Raw genomic sequence first — 26,662 nt, forward strand, 5'->3', positions numbered from 1 at the left:
TGGAAGGTGTTCCTGCCTAGGGGCAGTGGTGCTGAAGCTAGATGATCTTTAAGGTCCCTCACAACCCCAACCATTCTGTCACTCCGTGAACATGCGCATCCTTATCCAGGTGACACTCCCAATGCCATATGTGTTGCTCTGGGTTTGCCCCATGAAACTGAATGGGAAAATCATACCACAGAGTGTCTGAGGGAAGGATGGAGTAAAAACACAAAAGCACAGCCAGCAGAATTACTCAGAAGGATTTGCCTAAAAGACACCTGAATTCAGTTTCAGTTTGGTCTGCCTGTGTCTCCTTATGTTTGGACTGACTGAAATCCCATTGAGTAAAGGGAATCAAGCCCGGTGTAAACTCTAAGTTATTCTTCTTGATACATCAGTAAATAGTAAAAGGAGGTTTAACCAGATCGTGGCTGTAAGGGAGCCCTGTTAAATGTGACTTCAAATGGTTGTTTGTATTCATTTAGTAATAAAGATAATTAGTATTAATGTAGTTAAAACTGTGGTGTACTATGTGTGGTATTTTTATCTTTTTCTCTGCACATTTGAGGGTTTCATTCCCTTAGGAGGATCATTAATAATAACTGCGGATCACATTCTTGACTTTGTGCTCGTCCTAATGTTAAAAAAAGAAAAAGCACATATTATGCTGGAACAGATCACATTTCCCTAAGCACATTCCCTTTTTAAATGTAATAATAATAAAAATAAATCAGCAGATTGCCAGTGTGGGTGAATTTTGCTCAAGAATCCAAGTCACATAGGCACCATATTAAAGACTATCAGAACAAAACAAAGCTTTTGTATACCTACCTTATTTTTTTGCAAAAGAGAGAAGGGTTTATCTCCCTTCAGAGTGGCAAGGGTGAGTGAATGAACAGAAAAGTAGAATTTTACTACTGTGTTTATCAGGACAACTCAAAAGACTATATAATAGCTCCGAAACTTGGGGTTACCTTCCCCTGTAACATCCTGCCTGAAAGCAGGAGTGAAGGAGGGGTTGCAAGCAATACATGGTGATTATACATCCCAGAATCTTGTAGTGTCTCTGACAACATTTGTGCTGTTCACACCAGCTTGGAGATAACAGATGTCCCCTGAAAAATGTATGTGCATGCAGATCTCAAAAAAAAAAAAAAAAAAAAATCACGAGCCTGCAAAATGAACTGTGTATCAAAATCTTAAGAAAACTCTGAGGAAAAATAAGGATTCTGTAATATGTCCATACCAGAAACACTAACAATTGCCTAAATGAGATGTCTTCCTTCTTTTCCAGGTCCTGAGACTTAGCACATAATTCTTTAGCCAAAATGTCTATATTAGGTCACTGGTACACTTTTCATTGTTAAATATCCAGTCCCTTAGAAAAGAGTGTCAAACTGTACAGAATTCAGTACATTTATTAATAGTTCCTGTTCTGCAGCAACAATGAGGGATTAAAATACCCAAAGTGTTTGTATGTAGAGGTCTGCAGTGTTCTTCATCCCTAGAGAGAAGATCAGGATGACATCTTCTGTTCTTTACAGAAAAGCAATATAGTCACAAAAAGACACAGTGACCTGGTTTAGGGCATTTAGATATGGGAGAGAACTTCCAAAGGGGTTCCTCTAGAGAGCAGATTCCATCAGCCTCTCCCCCAACTGCTTTGGGAAAAATACTTCCTTGGAGAAAAGTGGAAAAATGAGTGATGCTGCCAGCCACTGCAGTATTGGTTTGGACACCCCCAGGGCTCCTCTGTGCCAGGAGAGACCTCTCCTGCTCAGCCCCACAATCCGTGTTCTTGGGAGGGGGTCCCTCAGAGAGTGGCACCACTTGCACCTGTAAATGGCTTGAGTGGTGCAGCATACACACCAGGGAAAGGAGACTCTTCCCACTTCAGTCAGCACGTGACTATTTTCCATTTTTTATTTTAGATAAAACTGTAAGGAAGCATTGCATTTAAGGCAAGGTATGGAGAAACCAAGACACTAATTTTCTGTGCTTTTTTCCCCCAGTTTGAACCTAAAGGAGTTTTGTGTCGAGAAGCAGTGAACGATTGTGATATTGCAGAGAACTGCACAGGAAATTCCAGCCAGGTGATTTTTGTGTCTTCTGTTAATGAAACAAAAAAGCCCCACCTGTAATCTCAAAATCACTGTGAATGTTTTGTATAGTATGGTGCATAAAAATTGTGTTTAATCTGTTGATGTTTAAAAAACCAGAATGATACTGAAATGGTTTTTCATATTAATTTTGTTGTATACTTTGCTTTCATGCTTGTCTGATCTATGATCTATTACTTATTTTCTCTTTCTATAGTGTTCTCCTAATATCCATAAAATGGATGGATATTCGTGTGATAACAGACAGGTAATTAGGACTTCAGTTTGTTTTACATTCTTTCTGCTGTTGTAGATTGCTTTTTATGGATTTTGTTTTAGGATCTTTGGAAGTCACCTGGGACAGTTCTGCTAAGATTGATGACTTTTAGATTCTAGTCATGTTTTTAATGAAAAGAAGATAGAATCACATATTCTTTGCCCCAATATAAAGCGTGTGACTAATCTTGGCATTATAGAAATACATATTTTAGAAAATCAAGTAATTTGAAATATTTTCTGTATTTCTTTTCTTTCTTTGTAGGGTATTTGCTTTGGAGGAAGATGTAAAACCAGGGACCGACAATGTAAATATATCTGGGGTGAAAGTAAGTGAATGTTTCTGTTTCTAAGTTGGTTGTCATGCATGTGACTTGAAAGACTCTCTTAGCTAAGAAAAATTGTGGAAGGGACATACTGAGAACAATTGAAAGCATCTAGAACACTATGTCTCTCCCTTTCTTTCCCCTGTCCTTTTGTCTTTCCATCCTTGTTTCCAGCTCTTTCTCTAGTGTTGGTTAACTTACTGGTGACTGAAAACCGAAACTTTAGTTCTCATTAATAACCATCTAGGAAGCCTGTACTCATGTTCATTAGTTTATTTCAGTGGGGACATTTTTCATGAATAAATTCTCATCAATCTGAAAAATTTTTAACAAAAGTCCTGTGGTAGCATCATAAAACTTTTAATCAAGAAGAGCACTGTGCAGAGTTTCATGGGCCAGCTGCAGATCATGGTGTGTCAGTTCACAAACTGGGAAGTTCTGCTTGCTTTGATTGTGTATCCCCATTTCTCAGGACATGGCTTTTCAAAGTCATCATCTTAGAAGAGATTTGTTTCTGTTTTTAGAAGTGACGGCTGCTGACAGGTACTGCTATGAGAAGCTGAATATTGAGGGGACCGAGAAAGGAAACTGTGGAAGAGACAAGGACTCTTGGGTACAGTGCAATAAACAGTAAGTTGATCCATTTAGAAAGCTAATTGAATGAGGTTTGTGCCCCTGATCCAGTTCTTTAGCTGGCATGAAGAGACTCAAAAAGCCTCTCTACGGATCAGATTTTTGGCCTTCTTCTGCAGACCTTTGTGCAAGAAGTCCTGGAGGGAGTTGGGTGCCAAGAAGAGATGATCCCTGACAAGAGAGCACCATCTGAGCTTGGGAGAGCTTGGACCAAAAGTGTTCCTAGTACTCAGTGAGGGTTAGCACTGCAGAGGAGAGCAGCCTTTGGTTTCACATCTTGGTGCAGTGTTCACTTTTTATGCTGTGCCATGGCATTGCTATATTTTCTTCACTTTTCATGGTATTGTAACTTTCCAAGTATGCTCCTGCCAGTCACTGCCTAAAGCATTATTTCACATTCTCAATATTTGCAGTTGATTATTTCTGCCAATTTCTGGACCTTTCACCTGTCCTTATCAAACTGTTTTTTAAAATTTCTCCATTTTGTCCATGACATTTGATTTCTAGTCCTGCCTACAGGTGAACTATTGTTCTTTCCCACTTTTTAAACTCTGGTAACCTTATTTCTGTTCCATTACAAATTCATAAGAAAAAATTTTCAGTAATATGGGAAATGTCAGACCCTTCTATTCTGTCAGTGCAAAAGTCTCCACACATGAGTAGTGAAGTCCCTTCAGCAGTTTAATTCAACTTGGTGTCTATAGTTCCCCTACATATGTGTCCTATGAGAGTGTATTATAGAACCAGTATCTACTGTTGCTTCTCTATGGACCGGTTAGTTTATCTTAATAGATCATTAAATCAATTTGATGTGGTTTGTTCTTGACAGCTCCTTGCTTGTTATTACTCAGGGGATTTTTGATAATGTGGTATAAAAACAGAGTTTTCCAAATCTATCTTACAAGGGAAGAATTTTCTTTGGAAATAGCATCATTTATGGGAGTTATTGTCAGTGGGAGAAAATCAAGGAATAACACATAGGTTACCAAACAAGTGGTCATATTTTTGATTGTCCATTGTCATTGAATTTTATTTTTTATGAGTGTCTGTTTATTCTTTCAATGCAGGGATGTGCTTTGTGGATACCTTCTGTGCTCCAATATATCCAGTGTGCCCAGACTTGGAGAACTTGATGGTGAAATCACAACATCAATCTTGCACTATGGAAAAGTCTACAATTGCAGGTAATTGGAAATCCTGAAAACAGAATGAACAATATCCATCTTGCGCAGAAAAGCAGCTTTCTCATTCTTAAATGGAGAAAAACTGTTTCCATTGTTTTTTTTTTCCTGTTAACACATAACCATTATTTCAGTTCAACCTTTGTTAAGCTTCAGAAAATTAACTGCCTGTGGGGCAGTTTTGCAGTCCCCTCAATAGTTAATTTTGCCTTTAGAGAGGTAATGCTCTTCTCAGGCCCTGTGATTATACATTCTTTAATATTTGCCAAGTACTTCACGTACCCAGAATACTTAGACATATGCCTGCGCTGCCAAAGTTAACTGGTAGCCTAATTCATTGCTATATTGTAGCTGAATTCTAATTATAGATGTGGTATATTTTGATAGCTTCACACAACTGTAAGATGAAATGACGTCTTAACAAGTAAACTGAGTTTTGTCTAACTCAAGCTGTTTCACAGGTAAAATGGTCCTTGTGTTCATGATTTCATGTTTGATGTAGATACACTGATTAGGTTTGTTTCAGGCCCAGTGAGGTCACTGAGCCAACATTTACTATTACCTGCTCCTGGGCATTGTGCAGCACAGAAACGCAGGCAGCAGCCCTGGGCCCAGTTCCTCAAGCAGCCCCATCTAACCACAGCACAAGTTTCCAAGGTTCTCTTGACTGTCTTGCAGTGGTGGCCATGTGAAGCTCGATGAGGACACGGACCTGGGCTACGTGGAGAACGGGACGCCGTGTGGGCCGGACATGGTGTGCCTGGACCATCGCTGCCTCCCCACCGAGGCCTTCAACTTCAGCACCTGCCCGGGCACCACCGACAGCCAGATTTGTTCAGGACACGGGGTAGGTTCTTGCACTCTTCAATGCTTTTTGCTGCTTTTTCTGAGTACCTGGCCTTGTGTAGTCTACTAGCTGGGCCTTTCAGGAAGGTCAGTGTGACTCTAGACGTCGTAAAACTGGAGAACTTTTTGAAAGTGAAAAGGGAAGGAGGCACATAACTAAATATAATGCATTCCAGTCCAGACATCTTAAACAATGAGTCATAGTTAGTATGTATTAGTTTTACAAAGTTTTATCAATCAATGTTTTTGCTCACTTTTGCTAACTTGATTGACATTTCCTCAAGCAATGTGCTGGAGAGAGAATAAATACAAAGGTTTTATGAACTGAGAAACTTGGGTCTCTGTTCTTCCAGAGACTTGTTCTTTTTAATTCCCTCTTTATTACATAAATAGCCAAGAAGATTCATAAAGTTGTTGATGATGTTGTATTTTGTGGGCTGAGAGCTCCTTTACTCTGGAAAAGAGGGCAGAGAGCTGGCTCTTGGCAGTTTCTCGGCTCGGTGTGCAGTCTGTGGCTTTGCCGTGGCCCTGGAGAGCCCCCTTGTCCCTCACACAGTTTGACACAGTGTCCAGGGCCCTGTGACTGAGCTGAGATCAGGGAAGTTGTTCTCTCATAATGTCTTTTGTCTTGTATACTGCATTAAAACTTCGTTATTTATCTGAAATAATGCACTTCATCATATTTTGAAAAAAAAAAGTCATTAAGTCACTCTCCCAAAGCAATTATAAATGCTTCTATTAAATATAGATATGTTAAAGTCTGTACTGAATAAGCACTACGTCTATTTATATAAAACATAATAGCATATTTAATTCATTTATACCTAACATAAATTAAAAATTGCTATATATTAAAAATTATTTTGCAAAATTTTGTGAGCAGTAAAATTAGGGCTTTATCACTGTACCTATATTTGAGGTATTAATTACGGGAATGGATGAATAATCTGATTTTTTTTCTGAGCTACACTTTTGACTGCAGGTTTGTAGCAATGAAATAAAATGCGTCTGTGACCGATTTTGGGGAGGAGATGACTGCAGTGCTCATATCAAAGATGATCTATTTTTTGATAAGGATGCCATCAATAAAGGTATGTTGTTGTAATTTTTACTAGCTATTGAAAATGCTTGGATTTGAAGAAAGTTCGTTAAGCAAAACTAGGTCTCCTACGCTTTCAGCTAGTACACAACATGCTGCAGAATCAGGAGCCTCATTCCCCTCTCTCCTCCCACAGCAGAAGCACTGTAAAGTATAAAAAATTTTGTAAATGAAGCCTCAGCCAGTGCATCTTTGAGAACTGGTATCAATGGGTCCAGTTCCACCATACTTGTCCCAATCATCTGGGTGGCCTTATTAAGCATGTTGATAAGATTAGACAAACAAAACGTTACTGGGACATTCCACATCTAGATGTAGTGTAGTCAGGTAATGCCTGACTTACACTTTTGGAGTGGAAGTTTTTATTCTGCTTTATTCTTGGGTACAAAAGAAAGATATATTGTAGAAAAATGAGCTTGTAAATGCTGGTCATTAGAAATTCTTGTGGGGGAACATCTTCCAGAATCCTTCATTTGATTAATTTATTCAGCTGTGGAAGGGATATGAACAAAACCAAACAAGTAGTCACTTTTATTCCATGGGTTTGTTACGGCAGGTTGTAAGGATGTAATCTACAGCAGTTCAATATTGATAATACTGTTTTGGGATACCTGGCATAGGTTTCCTGTGTAACAAGTATTCAGTTAGTGGAAACAGACACAGAAGTCAAAGCTTGATTTACAGATGATCTTTATATGTCCATGCTATGCTTCAGGAACATATCACAATCAGCCTAGTGAAAGTTGTTCAAGCTGATTTTTGAAACATGATGCATTCACTGGTTTTGTGTATTTTTCTCCTAAAACCATGTATATTTTTCATCTTTCTTGTGTTTCCAGGCGTGGTTAGCACAAATATAATAATAGGGGCTATTGCTGGCACCATTTTAGTGTTGGCTCTCGTTTTAGGAATAACTGCTTGGGGTTACAAGTAAGTATATTTTGTTCTTATTTATAGAATTTCAAAATATGTGTATTTCATGTGATAGCTGATTATGTTATGAAAAGACCAATTCAAAAAATCTAAAAAATCCAAATTCAACAATATTTATACAGTAACATGTTTATTGTATTAACATTTTTCAAGCAATTCTTACATTTGTATGTGGTTTTAGAGAGCTTGATCCAAATTTGAAATTTATTTCTCATTTAGTAATTTCTTTTCTTTTTTTTAGATGATCAGATTATGATTTTACTGTATGTGACAAAGGAAATGCAGGAGTATGATCTGATTAAATTATAAATGTTTCCTCATGATGAAGTAAATATAGCAAGATTAGCTCTCAGTCAGTCAGCAAAGCATTCAACCACAGCCTTCATTAAATAGATAATTATTTTTAGTCGGCTTAACCTGAAATTAATTCAAGCACAGTTTTTGGTAGGAAAGATCTGCAATTTGCAAATAAGGCTCAAGTTCTCTCCTGGTGTAGAGATGTCAGTGCTCACTGAGAGGCAAAATGGATTATATTAGCCTGATTAGTCTTTTTCAGTTTTAATTCTTTTGCGAATTTCGTATAAAACCAGAGGGATTTATGTCTTTTGCTTGTAGTAAAAAAGATTCAAGGTACTGAGTTTATCATCTGTGTTTGGATGAAACTGTCTCTTGAAGTCATTTCTGTCTAGGTCCTTGTTGTGCTTGGAGGGCAGGGCATGCTGAGCTGCAGGCAGTGCTGTGGCTCGGGCACAGCCCCAGTGGTTTGGCATAACAAGCACAGCTCCTGCTGGTTTGCCAGACTGAGGTAGGCTGAGGGCAGCTCAGAAATACTTAAGGAAAGAAGCATTTGGAATAAAAACTATGAAGATGAGGATAGTAGAAAAGTAGGCTATGCTGTCTTGGTATATCACCCTCAGCTTCTGGCAGTTTTTTCTGATGTAGTATATTTGTAAATATGCTTATTTCAGGAGTGATTTTGTAGAAATATTTTGAGCAAAAATTTCATTCTGTATACAGTGCTTTTCTTTTTACATTTTTTTGGTCTTACTGACCATGTGTACCTGCATACTAAAAACTCATTCTTCTTCCTTTCTCTTCTGTTTATATGGAAAGAAACTACAGAAGACAGAGGTATGTGATAAAAGTAGTGGAATGTATCTTAGAAGTCTCTGAAAATAGCTTTTCTTCTCTTTCACTCATTTACATGCTACAAAGAAAATATTGAGATGGGTTATCATATTTTAGAGTGATATATGATATCAGAATTCTATAATGCATTGCTTGAAATCCTGATTTCACTGGACTCAGTAGCAACACCAATGTTTTTTATACTTCTGCAATAGACTGTTTTATTTAGGAAAACAGGAGAATATTTCCAATAAGAGACACTGAAAATCAGCTATTAGAGACGAAAGTATTCTTGGGAGGCTAAGAACTGAATAATTAATATTAACATGATGTTCAGGAGCCTTTTGAGACAAATTAATTCCTGGAGCTGCTTTGCAGTTAAAAATACAATGCAATTAAATTGCTGTATGGACAAAGAGCCCATTCTTTCCTGTCACCCTGTTCAATTGATTCATAGCTAAAGCACAGTACTGGCTTCAGCACAGGGCTGAGCTTTCAGCATTTCAAGCTTGTGGCCAAAAATAAACCGTTTTCCTAGTGACTTATGTTTGGCTCCTGGAAGACCACCTCCCTTTGATCAGGCATCTGCCTGGCAGATGGGTCTTGTGGGAAGGACTTGGCTCCTTCCTCTCCCAGTCCCCAACAGATAAGAGGATTTCTCAAATTCCCCTGTTTTCTGCCTGTGTCGTTGCCTTCTGGTCCAAGCTGCTGCTTTGTTTGTTGCTGCTACCCGTTGTGCTTGTTCTCCATTTCCCTTTGTGTAGCGCTTTCTCTGCCAGGCTCAAAATATTTATAAATAGTGGACAAGCACTGTCAAGTGCTGGTTGTGTGCTCCAGGGTCAGATAGGCCACAGGTACAGTAACAAGTACAAGGCAACACTATTGAAGTCAAGCCTTATGCAGGGGCTGGTGGGTAGGGAATGCTACCCAGCTCAAGGAAGGCAGAATTTAAGGATTTGGTGCTGCTTAGTGGAAGCTGATGTATCTGTAAATGGAGACTAACATGGCCATCAAGTCATTCTGCTGTGGATGTTTCAGTATTGGCTGAGGACAGAGCAGAAAAATCTTGGAACAGAGTCCACCCCGTTTATGTTTGCATTGGAATACTAGAGAATGTAAATTCTTCAGATATCTTCATCTCCAGAAATTACTTTATGGCCAGAGAGCTGTGAGTGTGCAGCCAGTCTGCAGCTGTGTGTGAGAGCACAGGCAGAGTGGGAACGAACATAAGCTGAGGCTTCTGAAGGTAATGGAGGACTCCATCATTTTAAAGATGAGGAAAATATTTAGTTACTAAATCTCCTTCATGCATAAAATGGAGCTCTGTAGGCTGACTTCTAAATAACATATTTTTGGAAAAGTACAGGGAGTGTTCCTTAAATGTTATAAACATATCCACCAGATTATCTGGACAGTCCTTAAAAAAAAAAAAAAGAAAAAAATAAGGCAAGATTACTCCTTAAATAACAATGAATACAAGTCAGTATAATATTTTTGAACATGACGTAAGGATTATACTTGGTACTAATAAGCAACTGAAACAAATAAACTGAAAGTGGTAGGTACAGCCAGTTAGCAAGGATTCTGCCAGCTGGAATATGTGGCTTTAAAGGGCACAGCTATACATGGGAGAAGTTATATCTGATGGAGTAGCAAGAGAGCAGTTTGCTAGAGGAACCCTGGGGACAGAGCCATCCACACTGAGCCAACTCTGAACACACCCATGTGCCAGCTGAGGAATGGGACAAGAACTGAAACTCCAGAGGTCTTAGAAGATGGAGACTGGAAGTACTGCATTGCACCAATGATTTATGTGCCATATAGTTGTATACTTTACATACTTCAGAAGCATTAGAAATCCAGATACAGAATGGAGAGGTCCCAGTTTAGGTATGTAGTTGGACATAATCTGAATATGAATCAACCTGATAAGTGTGCATCTTGATAGGAGCAGACTGTAGCAAAAATATCTTGGAAAGTGTGAGGCTGAATAAATACTGATGCTGGTATTATGAAATAGTCAACTGTCAAAGTAACTACTTGTACTTGGGAGGTTGTGGACCTATAACTGGAATATTTGCAATGGCAGGTATTCTCTGCTGGCAATGAATTCACCATCTGCAAAAAATATGCATAACTTGATTAGAACTTTCTAATGCACAGATTGTTTTATTTTTTTTTTTTTTTTACCGTAACCGAGCTTCTAGTTCTGGAAAAGGATAAACTATTACATTACTGTTGTGTGTCTTGGCAGATTGAGTCTACTACTGTGGTAATCAGGAGTAGCTGAGGGTCTCTGACACTGATGTTAGTTCCCTTACACAAGAATTCAGTTAAAAACCTGGAGGTTTTTATCCTCCTGAAATTTAAACAACTCAACAGGTTGCTACTCTTGAATTCTATCATGATCACAAAAGTTAAATGCATCTACCTCAGACGGTAAAAACCATTCACTTTTCCTGAGCTCCTCTTTGATGCAGGCCTGTATTCAGCTTAGGCTCTGTACTGGTGCTTTTTGCAGCCAGCATGATGAGCTATTTGAAATGTCTGGACCAGTTATCCAGTGTCTCAAGAATCATTAACTGTTCACTTTGAAAATTGTGATCAGAGTTAACTTTTTCCTTGTTTTCTCTTTCCAAAACCACATAATCCACTCTTCTGCACATAACAGAAGCGTGTGGGACTTTTCTCTCTGATGGTTAAATTATTTATTAATAGCTTTATCGTGTGTTCTTAACAGGTTTTCTCAAGGATTGCTATCCTTGCCTCTTTCTCTTAAACTAATGTTCATGCATGTTTGTGTGCGTTCTAGTTCCTGTCATGTTTTCTGACTCTACAATGTTTATTACACTTCAGACAAATACCCCAGGGAGATTATGTAAAAAAGCCGGGAGAGGCCGACTCTTTTTATAGCGACATGCCTCCTGGAGTCAGCACAAACTCTGCATCTAGTTCTAAGAAGAGGTCTGCTTTTCTGTCGCATTTTCAGATTTCTACCTGTTCCATCACCCATTATTCCATTAGTCAGAACATTTCATTGTTTTGCAGCAGGTTTGACTCTTTCTTCTTTCTTTGTGGAATGTTTGAAATAGCATCCTTTTTGCTTTGATTACTGATTTTTCTCCTGTGTCCTAGTTGCTAATTAGTATGATTAGGCCAGAATAAAAAATCTTTGCATCGTAAATCAATTTTTGTTTAATAAAGTTTTAAATAATATCCCTGCTTGAGAATTGATTTCAAGTAGACTGTAATAATAATTGGTGGCTGACAAAAAATTAAATAAAACACCAACAACTTTTTAAATCAGTGTCATGTAATCAAAGAAAAGGAGCATTGTCTTTCTTCAATAATAGTTATAAACATAAAATGTTAAATATAAATGTTATTTTTATATCTTTATTTGTCAGTGTCATTAATCCAGTATGTTGACTTAGACTTCTGTTGTCTCATATTAAAGATGATACTGATTGCATTTTATTCACTTACTAGAGTAGTATACTAAATGGTCACCAGGTGTTATCTTAGAAAATAATTCTACAAAGGCTTTCTGCATTTTTCTGCTTTCTGCCATTAGATTAAAGAGAATTAGATTTTGCCCTTGATCAGATTTCACTAATTCCTTTATTGTTCCAGTTGCCTAAAAAATTCAAAATTTAAAAGGGAAGATTCATTTAAAAGCATTGAGAGCCATTTGTAATTGCTAAGATCATGATGCTCACTGTTCCTCTGCAATTAAGGATTCTTTATATGAAAATGTCTAGCTAGCACTATAAAAGTATTTATGAGAAGCGCTGTGTCCTAGAGGAATTGACAGTCATGAAGTGCTTCACAGGAAAACTGCAATTCTCAATTCTTGTCCACTTAGCCGCCTACAACTGTGCAGTTATGAATCCATTTTCTTTGCTATTATTTCACTTAAACTAAAGAGAAATGTATGGAAGGGACACATATGTAGTGACATTTGCTATTTTGATATAGCAGCTTGATCTTATATACAACTTCATTCAGTTTGTTAATGAATGATTATGTTATAAGGGAAACTCCAGTAGTGATTACTTAATTATCTCTAATTTTTAAATTCAGCTTTTTGGATGTGTGGGTTGTTTATTTTTTTCAGGAGGCAAGCATTAATCTTAAATGATGCACTGTTTTTGTTAGAGAATATTTTTAAATTTGATTAAAATTTTGAAACAAAGTCTTGGGAAAGCAAGTTTTCATAGCTCTGTCTATCAGGTTTAAATACTAGTTTAAAAAAAAGTTATTTTTAAATACTATAATTTAATGTGTTTCTTCTTTCATGCAGTATCTGTGTTTCTTTTCATACTTCATTTATTTCATGTGTCTCTCTTTAGTATTTGTTCCAAAAAGCTAATGGTTTCTAAGGTCTGTCTGTACTAGAGAGTTTTGTTGTTCCCACCACCAATTCAGGTATGTTGTGCCACTGTCAAGTCTGGAAAAGTAAGTCTGACAAATATTCCATTAACATTGTGATACAGCTGACATAGTCCTTCCATTTGAATTCCCAGAGTGCTACCTCCTACCTTCCAAGCTGGTTTTGGTTTGCTCTGTGTGCTGGTATGGATGGCATCTCTTGGGAGATGTTAGAGTGGCTGGGCCATCAGCTGCTGGGGCTTCTCCATGCTGGAAAGCACTATGGAATATTAGCTGGTATTCAGAGGATGTTCACGGATTGAGATATAACTTTATGATAACTCTTGCTATTATGAAATAGCAAACATCAAAACCATTATATAGCAAGACATTCCTGAACCTGAAAGTGACCTTGAGGAGGAGGAGGAAGTGTTTGAAAATCTGTCAGTGGATCTGTTGTTTCTCAGACCTTTCATGATGTGATTAAGTTTGAATTAATGAAACCCTGGGCTCACTTCAGTGTGGCTGTGATTAGCCTGAGCTTCTGGAAATTGAAGAGCATCTCTCAGATGCTCCCAAGGAAATCAGAGACTAAAAAATGCAAGTATCCAGACTTAAAAACTACAAAACCAGTTCTTTTAAGCAAGACTTTGTAATATGTCTATTTTGGATTTTTCAACTTCCTCTTCTCTTTCGGAGACAATTGTAGATCTCGTGGCAAACAGCTGAGCAGCAGCTCTAGTTCAACAAGAGGCAGCCTGTGGCAAAACCCCACATGTTGGACATCACCACATACATCTCTGGCTCTTAAAAGGAGTGCAATAGGAAAGAAAAAACAGTTTGCACCAAGCATCTAGATAAAAAGAGTATCTTTGGCTTTGAGTTTAGCATTAGAAGTATATACTGCAGCAATTGGCTGATAAAATATAAACGTTCAAAATTAGCAAAAATGAGGCAGAGTTACCTCTCCCCTGGCACTACCAGCTCTGGGTGGGAGGGAGGATGCTCGTCACAAACTCCTGAGCCCCTGTGACTGCTGGCAGTGGGTTGAGGGAAGCTGTCCTGGCTTTCCTGCAGCAGCATAAGGAGGGAGTGGGCAGCCTGCAGGTGGGATGTGCTTGAATGTGAGATGAAAAAGCCTTGAAATGAGCACAGTAGTAAGGGCATCTTCCATCTAGGAACTGAGGCAGAGCTGCAAATCCAAAGGAAATCTGGTGTGCGCTGCTGTTTGTGCATTCTACAGCAGACGAGTGAGAAAGCAGTGCTGATGCCTGGCTCTTGAATGTGGGCACATGGAGCCACTGCAGGGACAGCTGCAAGGTGTAACTGCAGAGTTTAACCAGAAATCCTGGATGCTCTGCTAGTGCAGACAGACCTTAGGCTGTGTTTTGTCACTGGCCTCGGGAATGTGACCAAACCACTGAGCTAACATTGATGTGAGCCAATACCCTTAACAATAACTGCATCTGAGCCCTCCTATTCCAGGTCAAATGGATTATCTCATTCCTGGAGTGAAAGGATCCCAGACACAAAACATATTTCAGACATTTGTGAAAATGGGAGGCCTAGGAGTAATTCTTGGCAAGGTAAGTGTGAACCACTGTGCTGGCCACAGTGGAAACCAGCCTCTGGACCACTGGTGCTCTGCTGGAAGTTTAGCTGATCTTAGGACAGCAGCATGACTCCTTAAAATTGTGCTAATTGTTATTAACTTGGAATTAGAATTTAGCAGCACCCTACAAGTGCCTTTTTTGCACAGTACTTTGTCACAAAGAAATTACATTTAATTTCTCCCTCCTGTGTGAGCTAACATGAAAAAGAGAAAGAAATCTATTCACTATTGCCAGCTTCTGTGATTTTATCAGGCAGTGTTAGGCGTTTTTCTTGAAGTGTAGGGAATTTGTCAAATAACAGCCGAAATAAAGGAGTTCTTTGCTCTGTACAGTTGCAGCAAAAAGTAGATAAGTGTCTGAGGTAAATCAAGTGGAACAGACCTGTGAGATTTAAATGGTTAAAGTTAAAGGTTAATGGCGTAAAGTTAAAGGTAGCAGCTCTTTTGCTATGGATGCAAAAAGAATATGCAGTTTGGCATGGGGCAGGTGAGTTTCAAGTTGTTTTACTGTCTTTGTCCTTTGATTTCTTTCAGGTAATATAGGAGGAAACAGAAAGAAAGTCAGAGGCAAAAGATTTAGGCCACGGTCTAATTCAACTGAGTAAGTCTGAATTTAAAAAAAAGCAAAGCCAAAAGTAGAGTTTTCATATTTGTGTTTTGTAGATGGAAATTAAGAGTACTGAAAAGTAGACAGCTGCATTTTTGCTCTGTGGCCCATTCTGATTGCTGATAATCTGGTAAATGGTTTGGCTAATGTATTTCAACCTCTTTTAATGTATTCTTTAAAAATTAACTATTAATTTTCTTTTTTCATGTAGGCTTCCTCACAGTCGTTCCCATAGCAATTCCCAATGATGGTGGCAGCCTGCACCATCACTGCAGGCTTTTGTCTACAGTAAACTGCCATTGCTGAGTGTATCCTGGTTCAGTACTGAGTTTCTGATAACCTGACTGTTTCCTACCCTTGTCTCCACCTTGGGTTGGGCCATTGCAGAGTCAGAGATTTGTATCTCTGCATACTTTCCTGGAGGTTGTAGGACAGGTATCTGTCTGCTTTGAGAGTACCTTGAAGTTTGCCATTGTAAGCCTGAAACAGCCAGTCTTGACTAAACCCTGTGATAAAAGGGTAATTAAAGTCTCTACCAAGTGACTGATCCCCAGACTTTTCCTCTACAGCTGAGAGTTGCTGGCTTATTGATTTATTGGTTACATTTCCTAAAGAGCCCACGTTGCAATGCTCCCCACACAGGAAGAGCCTTTCTTATGTACTCTTAAGCCTGTTGGTTCAGGCCCCTCTTGTGAATGAGTGGTGAGTGGCTGGAAACCTCTGGGCTTGTCAGAAGCACTGGCCTGCTCTTACAGCACTTACAGCCAACATGAATGGCCCTTTCTTTGGCCATGGTGGTAGTGACAGTGTCCTTCCCCATATCATGACTACTAACTTTGCACCTTGATGGGCAAATGGGCTTGATAGCAACCCTGCTGGAAGCTAATAATGCTAACTGCTCTCTGGGCCCCATTTTCTTTGGTTTGGGGATTTTGAGTTTGTTCTGAAACTTTTCTTTCACCTGCAGTGCACTGTCTTAAGGTGAGTAGGCTCAGAAAGGGTTCCTAGAGAAAACCCTATGCTACAAATTACAAAAACAGTACTTCGATGCGCATTGCAATTATAACATTGCATGGTCAAAATGGCATCATGGAATCAGAAATTTTAGCCCTTGGAGGAGTTTATCTCAAGAGTCTCTGTACTCTTTGTGCTGATAAACTCTTACTGAAATGTTATTTTGCTCATTTTCTTTTCTCCTTGCATGAGATAGTTTGATAAAACCAAAATTTGTCTGGCTGAACTGCCAAAAATACAAATGAGATTTCCTCTGAGACCTTTGAAGCATTAAATAAGCAGGCAAACAGAGATATTGTGAGTTGGAAATATATTTCCCTGTATATTTTTTTCTCTTTTAAAGGTGCCCCTGAATTTTCCTCTAATTCTCTGCTTTCCTTTTTGCTGCTTGTTATGGTGGTGTCTTAACCCAGCAGCAGCCCTGATGCTACAGGGAGGAGGCTTGTACTTCCCAAGGGCCATGCAGCAACCTTTTGTGGATGAAGCACAGTGTGTGTGTTCCTGGGAGAGGCCTGCCAGGCAGGAAAATACCCTTTCTCCTGGTCGGGTCTGTCCTGGACTGCACAGGCCTGAATGGCTTGTCCAAGTCTCCTGGGCAGTCCTGTCACCAGCTGGAGAGAGAGCTCCCATTGAATGATCCACAGGCTGTGTCAGTTCAGTGGGGAATGGAGAGAATTGCCAGGGCTATTAGAGGGCAATTAGCTCTCTGGTTAGAGGGACAGCTTCTTTTGCAAGGAGAGAAAATGGACTGAGAATGATGCAACTGTGACCAGCATTTCATCATTTAGGAAAAACATAAACCAAAACAACACCAGCTGCTTTGAGGATGCTGCAGAATACATGGAGGCTTTTCCCAGACCAATTTACCTTTCTACCTTGTCTGGGAAGTACAGAATAATATTGAAATCTGTTCTGAAGCAGTATTTAGAAAGTCAGCTTGTATGGCCCTTAGGAGTCCAATAAAGCATACTTGTTGATATGGAAGAAAAAGGATAACAGTGTTGGTCTCCTGTAATTAGCAGACTGTAGTTAACCATTATAAAATTGTGTTTATTAATGCCATGCCTTGTGCAGAATTCAATTTTTTTAAAAACCACACTAGTGTGGTTCCCTTCAAAGATACTTGTATGCATGGTCTGCAGTAACTGCATACATTATGCACAGATTGTTTTTTGTATACAGCCAAAAATCAAATAGAATTGTGACATTAATCATTTAAACAAAATTTCTTAAGGACTGAGCAAGGTTTTAAGTCTGCAGCCCTCACGAGCAGCACTGACAGGGTTTCAGCTCCTGAAAAATGTCCTGCTCACACTTTTGTGTGACCCTTGGACCTAGCGTACATGAACAAGGCTTATGCTAAGCATAGAGCTCTGAGGAGACTGCTAAAGATTTTTTTTGAGACATTTTTAATTGTTTTTGGATGTTTGATAACAAAATAATTATTCTTTACTAAAGGCAGATGGTTCATTACATGTGGAAGGAATGCCAACAGGCCAAATGCTTTTTCAGAAACGTGGCTGATGAAATGGCCTGATAAATAGCTCTCTATTAAAATCCATTAGAATTATCCAGGAATGATGACAGTTTTCTGAATAAGTTGACAGTTTAATTGGGAGCTTGTGTTAAAACAGGTCCCAGCAATTCAGTCCTTGGTTAATCTGCACTGTTTTTCCTATAAGCATTTGACTTCCTCGTTGTAATACATGATACGAACGTCTTTGGTTTAGACTTTCTATTATATATTGTCTTTTTGCAGCCGGGTAACCCATGCATCTGAGCCTGGGCTTTCTCTCGCCCACCAAATCCCTGCCCAAGGCATAAGCCCAGGGGGTTCTGACCACCCCCAAACAGGGAGTCGGGATCACAGGTCAGTCTCACCTGCCCCTGCATTCTGGGCTGCCATTTTGTCCTGTGACAAGTCCCTTCCCTAGTATCCGATAGTTTCTCTGTGGCAAAACACCGTGACTGCTTGGAGGTGCTCCTGCTGATGCAGCGCTAGCTACCCTTCCTCCTCGCCAGCCTGAGGAGTACCAGTACTCTTGAGCCCAGGTCTTTTGCCTTGTTGCATGTTGCGCTACGAGCCGAGTCGAGCTGTCGGTCTAGCTCTGGGCTTATGCGTAAGGACACCTTGTTTCAAAGCAGAATTTCTCACTCAAAGGAAGTGTGCATTCTGGCCATTACTAATGGACATGTGGCCAGAAAGATCAGCCTGAGGGCTTTCCAATGGTGTCATGTAGCAGTCTGCAGTAACTCGAGTTTAACCTTTTTGTAACGGGTGGATTGGCGTGGTGAATGGTGGTCTGTAATACACCCAGACCCAGGAAACCCTGCAACATGTTTGTGCAACAATTGCATGCTTTGATAGCACCTTACACTGTTTTCTAATACAGGAAGCCAGATTGGGAGTGTTTCATGGTTACCAAAAGACCCTTTCAACTGAAAAAAGGGCAAGTTTAAAGTATTGCAGCAAGTACAAGAAAATGTACAATTAAAGCTAAAGCAGAAGTTTACTAGTTCCTGGTGACACTGGCATCAGCCTGTTGCTTCACTAGTGGTTCATCTGTTCTGCTGCGCTACCACTTTTGGTGTTTTCTTTCTCTGAGACCCCAAGCTGGAAAGCATAAAGCACTCCCGATTCCTGATAGATAAGCGAGCTGAGGAAGCTTCTTAGAAGCACTTTTGGCTGAGGGCGAGTCCTTTCTGAGAGCTGTGGCTGTGCTTGCGCGGGGCGGGGAGGAGACGTTCCAGAGCAAAAAAGGAGCAAAAGAGGTTGAAAAAGTGCTGCTGCTTTTGTTGTCATTGTTGTTTGAAATATGGAGGGGGTTGAATGCCATGATTTGGCCCAACTTTTATTCATCTGAGCAGTAACTTGCAAGGCCTGTTCCCATGTGTGAGGTCATTGGAGTCACTCCCATAAATAAGGGTGGCAAGAACTGGACCAGAAGTATCAAAAATAACTTAAAGAGGAATTTTCTTTCCCATTTTCCTTGGTTATCTATTGTATAAAGATGATGATCACAAATAATCATTTGATTGTTGCCGTTTATATCTAACACGAACAAGCTTTAAATTGGTCCAGGCAGACTCCTATTTTCTGCATCTGCCTTTTTTGTTGACATGACAGAAGGGGAGGAATTTGCTTATCTTGTTATTGGGAAAAATTTGTTACAAAAAAGTTTTCTTCTTCCTTAGTAATTTGTTGTCGGATAATGAAATATCATCTTTATTTCATAATTTTTCATGTAACTAATATGAGTAGACAACTCAGACTTTTTTTCCTAAAAAATGTGGTTTTGGTGTCAATATTGCTTCTGTAAAATGTGAGATAACTCTGCAGCCTACCTCCATTAAAGCCAAATTAAATGAACATTGAAAAAACAGAGGGTTGTTTGCCTGTAAGTGTAAAAATTGTCACTATACTGGCAAAAAATTCAAACCTTTTAACATGATGAGGCTGAAATTCATTCCTGTAAAAAGGGTCAAGCCCAAGATTCTGTGGTCTTTCAGCCATTATCTTGCAATTTATCTAGATGGATGCAAAAGTGTGTCTTCGGCAAGCAAACATCATGACTGAAGCCAAAATGTCCCTTCATCCTTATTTTGGGATCATGAGGGAGTTCAAACCATGAGCTTAATGCTGGCCCTCTGCATAGGAGTGAATTTTACCATTAAGACAATAAATGAATGATGTATCCCAAAGAGTTTCCAGATTAATCAAACATATGAGTCTTGTCGTAGGTCAGATTTTCTCATGCAGTTGTACACATTGCCTAGTCCTCACCCAAATCCATACTGATTGATTTGCCATATTCACTTGCACTTGGGGGATGAAGACATCCTTGCTAAGCTTGTGCTGTGTGTTCTCAGATTTTCTATTCTTGTTCTTCTGCTTTCTCTGTTCCTTCCATTGCTTTCTGCAGGTATTTAAACCCATGGTTCAAAAGAGAATATAATGTAGCTAAGTGGGTAGAAGATGTGAATAAAAACACAGAAGGACCATACTTTAGGTATTTTGTAAATTAATTCTATAATTCTCATTTTTTAGAGCTGTTCCAGCATTTACAAATATCTTGGGACTCTTATCTTGTATAAATCAATACAAGTTACTTAGGCGCAAAGGGCCCCTCTTCTTTTGCTGCATTTTGATGTCTGTTTTTGGCTTCATGTGCAATTTACAATTCTTTTTCTGAATGTTTTAATGAAGCCATTGAAAAGGGTGTGTGTAGTGCATGCGTTCCCACCATCATCTATAGCTTGTAGTAGCTTTCTCATCATTTTATGCCGAATAGTGTTTTATGGGCATGAGACATATTTATCACTAATAAAATACTATTAACTTAAATAGAATTTTAATTTACTGAAGTAAGTAGTTTCGTTACACATTGACTCTACCTACTGTCTTATATAGTGCATACTAAAATTTAAATTAAAAAAGACTAAAAAGTAGTGGTATTTTACCCTCAGCCTGCAATGAAATAATTTATATATTTTAATTGGAAAACTAAATTTATGAGAATATACTCTGTGCTCTAATTGTCAAACTGCTCATTAATCTGTTACAAGTGAGGTAGGGTTCAACCAGAAATATAACTTGCTTTTGAAAGGGAAGTGTATGCATTATCTGGTATATTCCAAGTTACAGAGAAAAACCATGCATCAGGCTGGGCCCCTGTTGGACATGAATCAAGAGACTGAGAATGTTGCGGTATATTCCCAAAAGACACAGTCCCACAGCTGATACAGATCTCTGCATCAGCTGAAAAAATGAGCCAGCATAGGGGAGAATGGAAGACAACTTATGACAAATGCATGAACAAAATCCATGGACCTGTAAGCTGACATATAAAAAATGAAGATAGTTACAGAAACACAAATCAAAAGAATAATAAGCAAAACCTTCAGCCAAAACAGTGAAGGATGGTAAGAACAAGTAAATAGAATCTTAATAGTTTTGCTACAAAAGTAGACCTAATAAAAGTGCAACAGGACAGAAACATATGCTAAATGTGTGCAGTGTGCATTTGGAAAAAAAATATGATGGGAGTTGTATCACAGGGTACTAATGAAAAACTTTTATTCCAATAGTAACAATGGCAGACATTAAATGGCAGTGTAAGAATGTAGTCATTTTTAGAACTAAAAATGTCCCAAAGTCTTAAAACACCATAAAATGATTATTTTTTAAAATCCTTTCTGTTTGTTTTCAACACCTCATAAATCACAGACAGAGTAAGCTGCCAGAAAGGTTTCCAGTGAACAAACAGGAAAAAGGAGTAAACTTTGGCTGTTCAGTCCTCAGAACTGAAAAGTTCCCTAATGCAAGAATCCAGGGCTTACAGGAGGTTGATTTGATAGTGCCAGTTGGTATCAGACAAGTCTCTTGGTACCTGGGCATTCTGGCAGGGAGTACTGTGAGTCTGGTTGTTTCAGGGCTGGGATACAGGGTCCAGGTCTGGTGTCTGCAGTTCAGCAAGCACGTTCTAGAACTGAGATGATCTAAGCACAGTTCTTTCTAGAGAGCCTCAGGCTGTGCAGTTTAAGGGAGCAGCTGAACACTTACCTGATCATGAGGTCCACATCACTGCATATGGAGCAAAACCTCTGTGTGGGAAGTCCTTTAGGTTTGCCAACTAAGACTGATAATGACCAGAGGTCACTGGAAGCTGAAATTAGGCAAACTCACATAAAAATTGAGGTGTGCTTTATTACCAAAAACCTTTTCTAAAAATAGCCTCTTGACCTTTATTGTTCAGGCAAGGACAAGAACTGCTCGCCATAACATAATCCCATAGCTGTCTTTCAGGGTTTTTGTATCAGAAGCCCTGTGGTAGCCATAAACAAACACATTGATGGAATATGAAGATAGCACTATTTTAATACAGGTTTCTTTAAATGGTTTAGATAAACAGGGTTAAAAATCTGCATACTCATAATTTGGTTTTCATTTTTTAGTATCAGTATATTTTTATTTAGTAACTAGATTAAATTGAGGAGAGTATGCCCTGCTCCTGAGGGTATTCAGCTGTCACACCAATGAGTCACATTTTTAATTGTATTTGAGATAAACCAAGCATTTTTGGCACGTAGATGAGGATTAAGCTGACCCATGTGAGTTTTAAAGGCTACATATCAGCAGAGATGTAGCATAAATCAAATTTTTTTCACCACAGAAGCTTACTAATCACTGCCTGCAGCCATTCCCCTTAGAAATCAGAGAGCAACTAGAATAAATTTAGAAATCTGAATTGTCCCAATTAAATGAGGTAATCATGGGGAAGTATTCTGCAGACACATTATAGAAGGCAAAAGATCAGATCTCCTGAGATGAGTTGCTGTGGGTTTACAAGAGGTTGAACAAACAGTTTCTCCACAAAAATCAGGTGCAATTTTGCTTAATGATAGCATGGGCAGGAAAAGACTGTTCCTAAGAATGGTGTGTCAGAACATCTTGTGGCTGGGTTTTGAGCCTGGGCCTGTGAAGTTATCCCCAAACAGAATGAAACAGATCTTACTGGTTAAACTAGAACATAGAGCTGAAGTCACACTGTCCAGCTGGTACTGTACTTTATTAGTCAGAGTGCCAGGATAAGACATTTACAGCAGATATTTAGCTGATTAATATTCATGTTGATAATCATCTTTGATTTCTCTGTCCTTTTAAATGTGTCCTGAAAGTAATACTGCTGTTGTGCTTGTTTCCTTATAGTTTTAGGAATAATATGTTGATGACTGGTGCTGTTGTAGGAAGAGCTGAAATAGAATTAGGAAATATGACAAAAAAGCCTTCTAGGAAAGTTGCAGATTTTCAGAAAATAGAGATATTAGTCATCACCCAGATTTTCTCCATCTACTTAAAATACCCTATATAAATCATAATTTGTATCTCTAACACCTGATTTCCTGGTAATTTTTTTCTAGCCTACAAGTCTGATGGGGATTTCACATAATTACTTTTTATAATGATAGTAATAATAGTAGCTGGTGTCTCTGGCATCAGAAAACTCCCTAGTGTGGGATTCTCATCTGTAAGAAGATATGATCTGTGAAGGAAACTCTCATTTTCCTGCTTAAAGTCTAGTCTAGATTTTAATTTTGTGTGCCAGGCTATAACCACGTAACCTCGGCAATAAAATCAGGCAGGAAGCCTCTCCCTGAATTTAGCTTTGCTGTAAGGGACATTATTTTATGAATATGCTACTACTGCTTGTTCTTGTTACTGACAATTACAGTGTCCACTGCACAGGCTGACCTTCTGAAATATGGTTAAGGATTACTCAGAATTCTCACTGAATCTAAAAGACTTGATGGAGCCGTGATGGAATCAGAAAAAAAACTGCCAGAAACCCCAAACATGATATTTCTGTAGATAATTATAAAGAAAAAAGTCTAGAAGGCACCTTCTAAAGTGTTGAGCTGCCTACATTTTATTTATTTCAAGTATTTGCAATATGTTGTATTTTATGAGTTACTTAAACACAGAAGTGGTTTACAAACAAAGGGTTTTTTAGATGGAGACCCGGAGCACATAACCAGAAGGAAAAGGGCCATCCTAAATCAGAAGGACATCAAGAAGGGGCATGGAAGGAGGAGACAGTAGGCTGTCATTTCCCTCCTATTTCTAATGCTCTTTTGTGTCCTTGACTTTTTCTCAGTTCCTCTTTAGTTGACCATTTCCATTACCTTCTTTTGTGAGCATCCAGCTGGGGCCAGAGCCACGACCAGCCCTTGGCAAGCTGCTCTTGCTGAGACAGCTCTAGATGGTGCTTGAAATAAAAAACAAACTAACAAGCCTCTTCTTTATTACCAAAGCAAAATACTGTTATTGTTTGCAGATAATGAAAAAATGCCTTCTGATGTCAGGATCAGGGTTTTGCTTCAAGAGTTAGGGAGAAGGGTTCATTGAAGCATGTGAGTGCCTGCTTCTGAGGCACATTTCACTGCTCCAAGTGACAGCTCAAGCCACAACCATTGACTCTTCTGCAGTCCCTCCATGAGCCTCCTCTCCCCTCTGCTGCAGCTCTCTCTGAGGACATGTGTGCACATCTGTTGCTTTAAAAAGGAAATTACTTTAAAATGTTTAGCCACACCAGTGTTTTTAGAAGATCCTAATGTAGGATCTGGGCTGATGATGTCATACAAAGAGCTGTATCCACAGCAGCAAAGGTCAGATTAGATTGATAGGGTCTATATTTGGGCTTGCGATGCTTTCACCAGGTTGAATGTTAATTGAATTTCATTACATTATTTCAGTCTGCAAAAGAGAATCACTCACAGTTCATGAACAGTTCAGATCTGTCAGGGCCTCCTGCCTTGAGTTCAGCTTAAATGACACTCAAAATTGAAAAATGTTTAGTTGTGTGACCAGGTGACACATTTTGCACAGTTTATTGTGGACCAACATTTGCTGTTTAAGGACAAGAGGGGAGCAGGTAGGCCCAAGGCTGCAGGGACTCCTTCCAGATGTCTTCTTGCTGCCACAGTGTTTGTTGTGAATCACAGAATGGTCTCCACACACTCTTAGTTTTAGCTTTCAGGACAGAAAGACACAAAATGGCTACTCTATCTTGCTTTCTGTTCAAAAATCACAATTTTTGCAGGTGAGGTGCATGGCTTCATTTAGGGTTGGCAGTAAAATCTCTGTTGTGTGTACTGGTTTCTTGTGAAAGTTTCAGCGGGAAGCAACATTTGGCATGAGAGCTAATGGATTTGATTGCAGGAGAACTGAAACCCTAGTGAAAACTAAGTGGATCCCACCCTTGACCAAAACTGCCAAGTTTTCCTACCTGTAACCCCAGCATTACCTGCAAGTGTCCCTGAATGCTGTCTCTCCATCCTGTAAATGAGAAAGAGCCAGACATGACCTTTCTCATTTAAAGTATATGTAAATCTGGGATACACAGCACATACACAATTGCAGGGCACAACCTGAAGGGTGATCAAAACCACCTCAAACAATGTTGTTTATCACAGAAGATGCACTGTAAGATCTGTGAGCATATGCTGAGTTGTGTATGCTCACAGTCTCAGTAGCTGGCGCTAAAGATGACAAAAACCAGCATATAACTCTACAACAAAATTAAGTGGTGAGGCCCTGTGAGGGGAGGGCAAGGTCATTTCTGTAAGTGTGCAACTGCATTCTTGATGTGTTGGCTGCAGTGTTGCAGCTGGGCAGCAAAGCTCACATCAGTCAGATGTGCAAACTGTAGGTGATCAGGCAGTACAAAGGGGGTTTGAGAAAAAGGATGTGTAGGCAGCTACTCTGGAGGCTTGGCCTTCAAAATCTTTGGAAAAGGCAGCATTGTGTTTGAGTTATGGTGCAAAGCTTCCTGGCTGAAAGGATAAGTTAGGGATCCTGGTCAGAGGACTTGCTTGTGCAGGGAAAATATTCAAGATGCCACATCCTTCGGGGGATTATTACTCCTTCCAGGATCACCTGCTCAGACGGATGGACAGGAAGATTGGATGTGGCTTTTGCTCTCACTGTGGCCTTATTTTAGAGTATCTAAAATGTGAAGAGCCTTTGGTGTGTTGGAGGTGTCGTGCCTGGTGTGGTGAAAGAGATGGGAGATGCCTTCATTCTGTGCCACCCCCCCGGCTGTGCTACCTTATAAACAGCTTTCTGATAGGGCTTGCCAAGTCGGATTCCACTAGCCCAGTTCCTTGTTTCTGATCTCCATGTGCATTGTTGCAAATTTTAAAATGAAAATTTAAAATTCTACTGCAGCAATGGGGTAAAATTTGTGAATAATTGGATTACTAATAATATGTAAAATCTGCTATCCTTACTTTCCCCTCTCCCTCTTCTCCTTATATTCTTCATTCTAGATCCACAAATAGTTTATTAGTGATAGTCCAAGTGGGGATAGAGATGAGAGGACTTGTATGGATAGTGAACAGCAGGGCACTGTTGACAACCTTTCCTTGGAATTTTTTTTTTAATTAACCTGTTTTCTTGCATGCACAGTTTGGTGCCCAGATCCATGATGTCGGACATACAGAAACCTTGTTTTATACTGCAGTAGCTGTTTCAGGGTTTTTCTTCCTGAAAACATTGGTGTATGTCCAGTTCATCTTAATGGGTGACCAATGTGCAGGTACTGAAGATGTTTGGATGCTTCCATGTTTGGACAATTGTACCAATGCTAATCCCTTAATTGCTGTTGAATTTAGAGGCTACCACGTGAGGCATTAGAGAATCATGAGCCAGAGTGGAGAGCTCTCATCATATAATTTTCATTGACACCTTGTTGCTTCTGGCTACCATCAGTCATTGTTTGTATGGGAGGCAAGAGAATCTGCTGTTGTAGGGAGCTAGAGACACAACAAAATGATACAACAGTCCAAAATAAAAGAACAATTATTTAAAGGTAAATAAATTTCACTTATTATTATGGAAAGTTTCCTTCTTCAGGGACACATGAACTCAGAAGATACTAGATAGCAGTGCTCAGGGAGGGCTGAGTGATATGCTTGCAGTATTAAGTGGCCTCCTGTGGTGAATGCCCTCGGTCTTCACAAGAGAACAAGGGGGCCAGGATAGCTCAATTTTTCT

General features: G+C 39.3%; 1 protein-coding gene across 3 annotated transcripts in view; it reads left to right on the plus strand.

Moving 5' to 3' along the window:
• The window catches only part of ADAM22 (ADAM metallopeptidase domain 22), a 55,875-nt gene that overhangs the window by 23,585 nt on the left and 5,628 nt on the right, over positions 1–26,662 (plus strand). Inside the window, exons 14-25 of one of the 3 annotated variants that reach the window (XM_058034626.1) lie at positions 1,995–2,075; positions 2,299–2,349; positions 2,623–2,686; positions 3,208–3,313; positions 4,384–4,500; positions 5,176–5,344; positions 6,326–6,434; positions 7,282–7,372; positions 11,360–11,467; positions 14,360–14,460; positions 15,021–15,087; positions 17,867–17,977. In XM_058034626.1, the coding sequence (XP_057890609.1) occupies positions 1,995–2,075; positions 2,299–2,349; positions 2,623–2,686; positions 3,208–3,313; positions 4,384–4,500; positions 5,176–5,344; positions 6,326–6,434; positions 7,282–7,372; positions 11,360–11,467; positions 14,360–14,460; positions 15,021–15,087; positions 17,867–17,977 (1,175 nt within the window). Of the gene's footprint in view, positions 1–1,994; positions 2,076–2,298; positions 2,350–2,622; positions 2,687–3,207; positions 3,314–4,383; positions 4,501–5,175; positions 5,345–6,325; positions 6,435–7,281; positions 7,373–8,488; positions 8,507–11,359; positions 11,468–14,359; positions 14,461–15,020; positions 15,088–17,866; positions 17,978–26,662 lie in introns of all 3 variants that reach the window. The other 2 variants (XM_058034637.1, XM_058034648.1) reach the window with 2 other exon arrangements.

This window comes from Melospiza georgiana, chromosome 1 (genome assembly GCF_028018845.1).
Source record: "Melospiza georgiana isolate bMelGeo1 chromosome 1, bMelGeo1.pri, whole genome shotgun sequence".
Classification (NCBI taxonomy): Eukaryota; Metazoa; Chordata; class Aves; order Passeriformes; family Passerellidae; genus Melospiza; species Melospiza georgiana.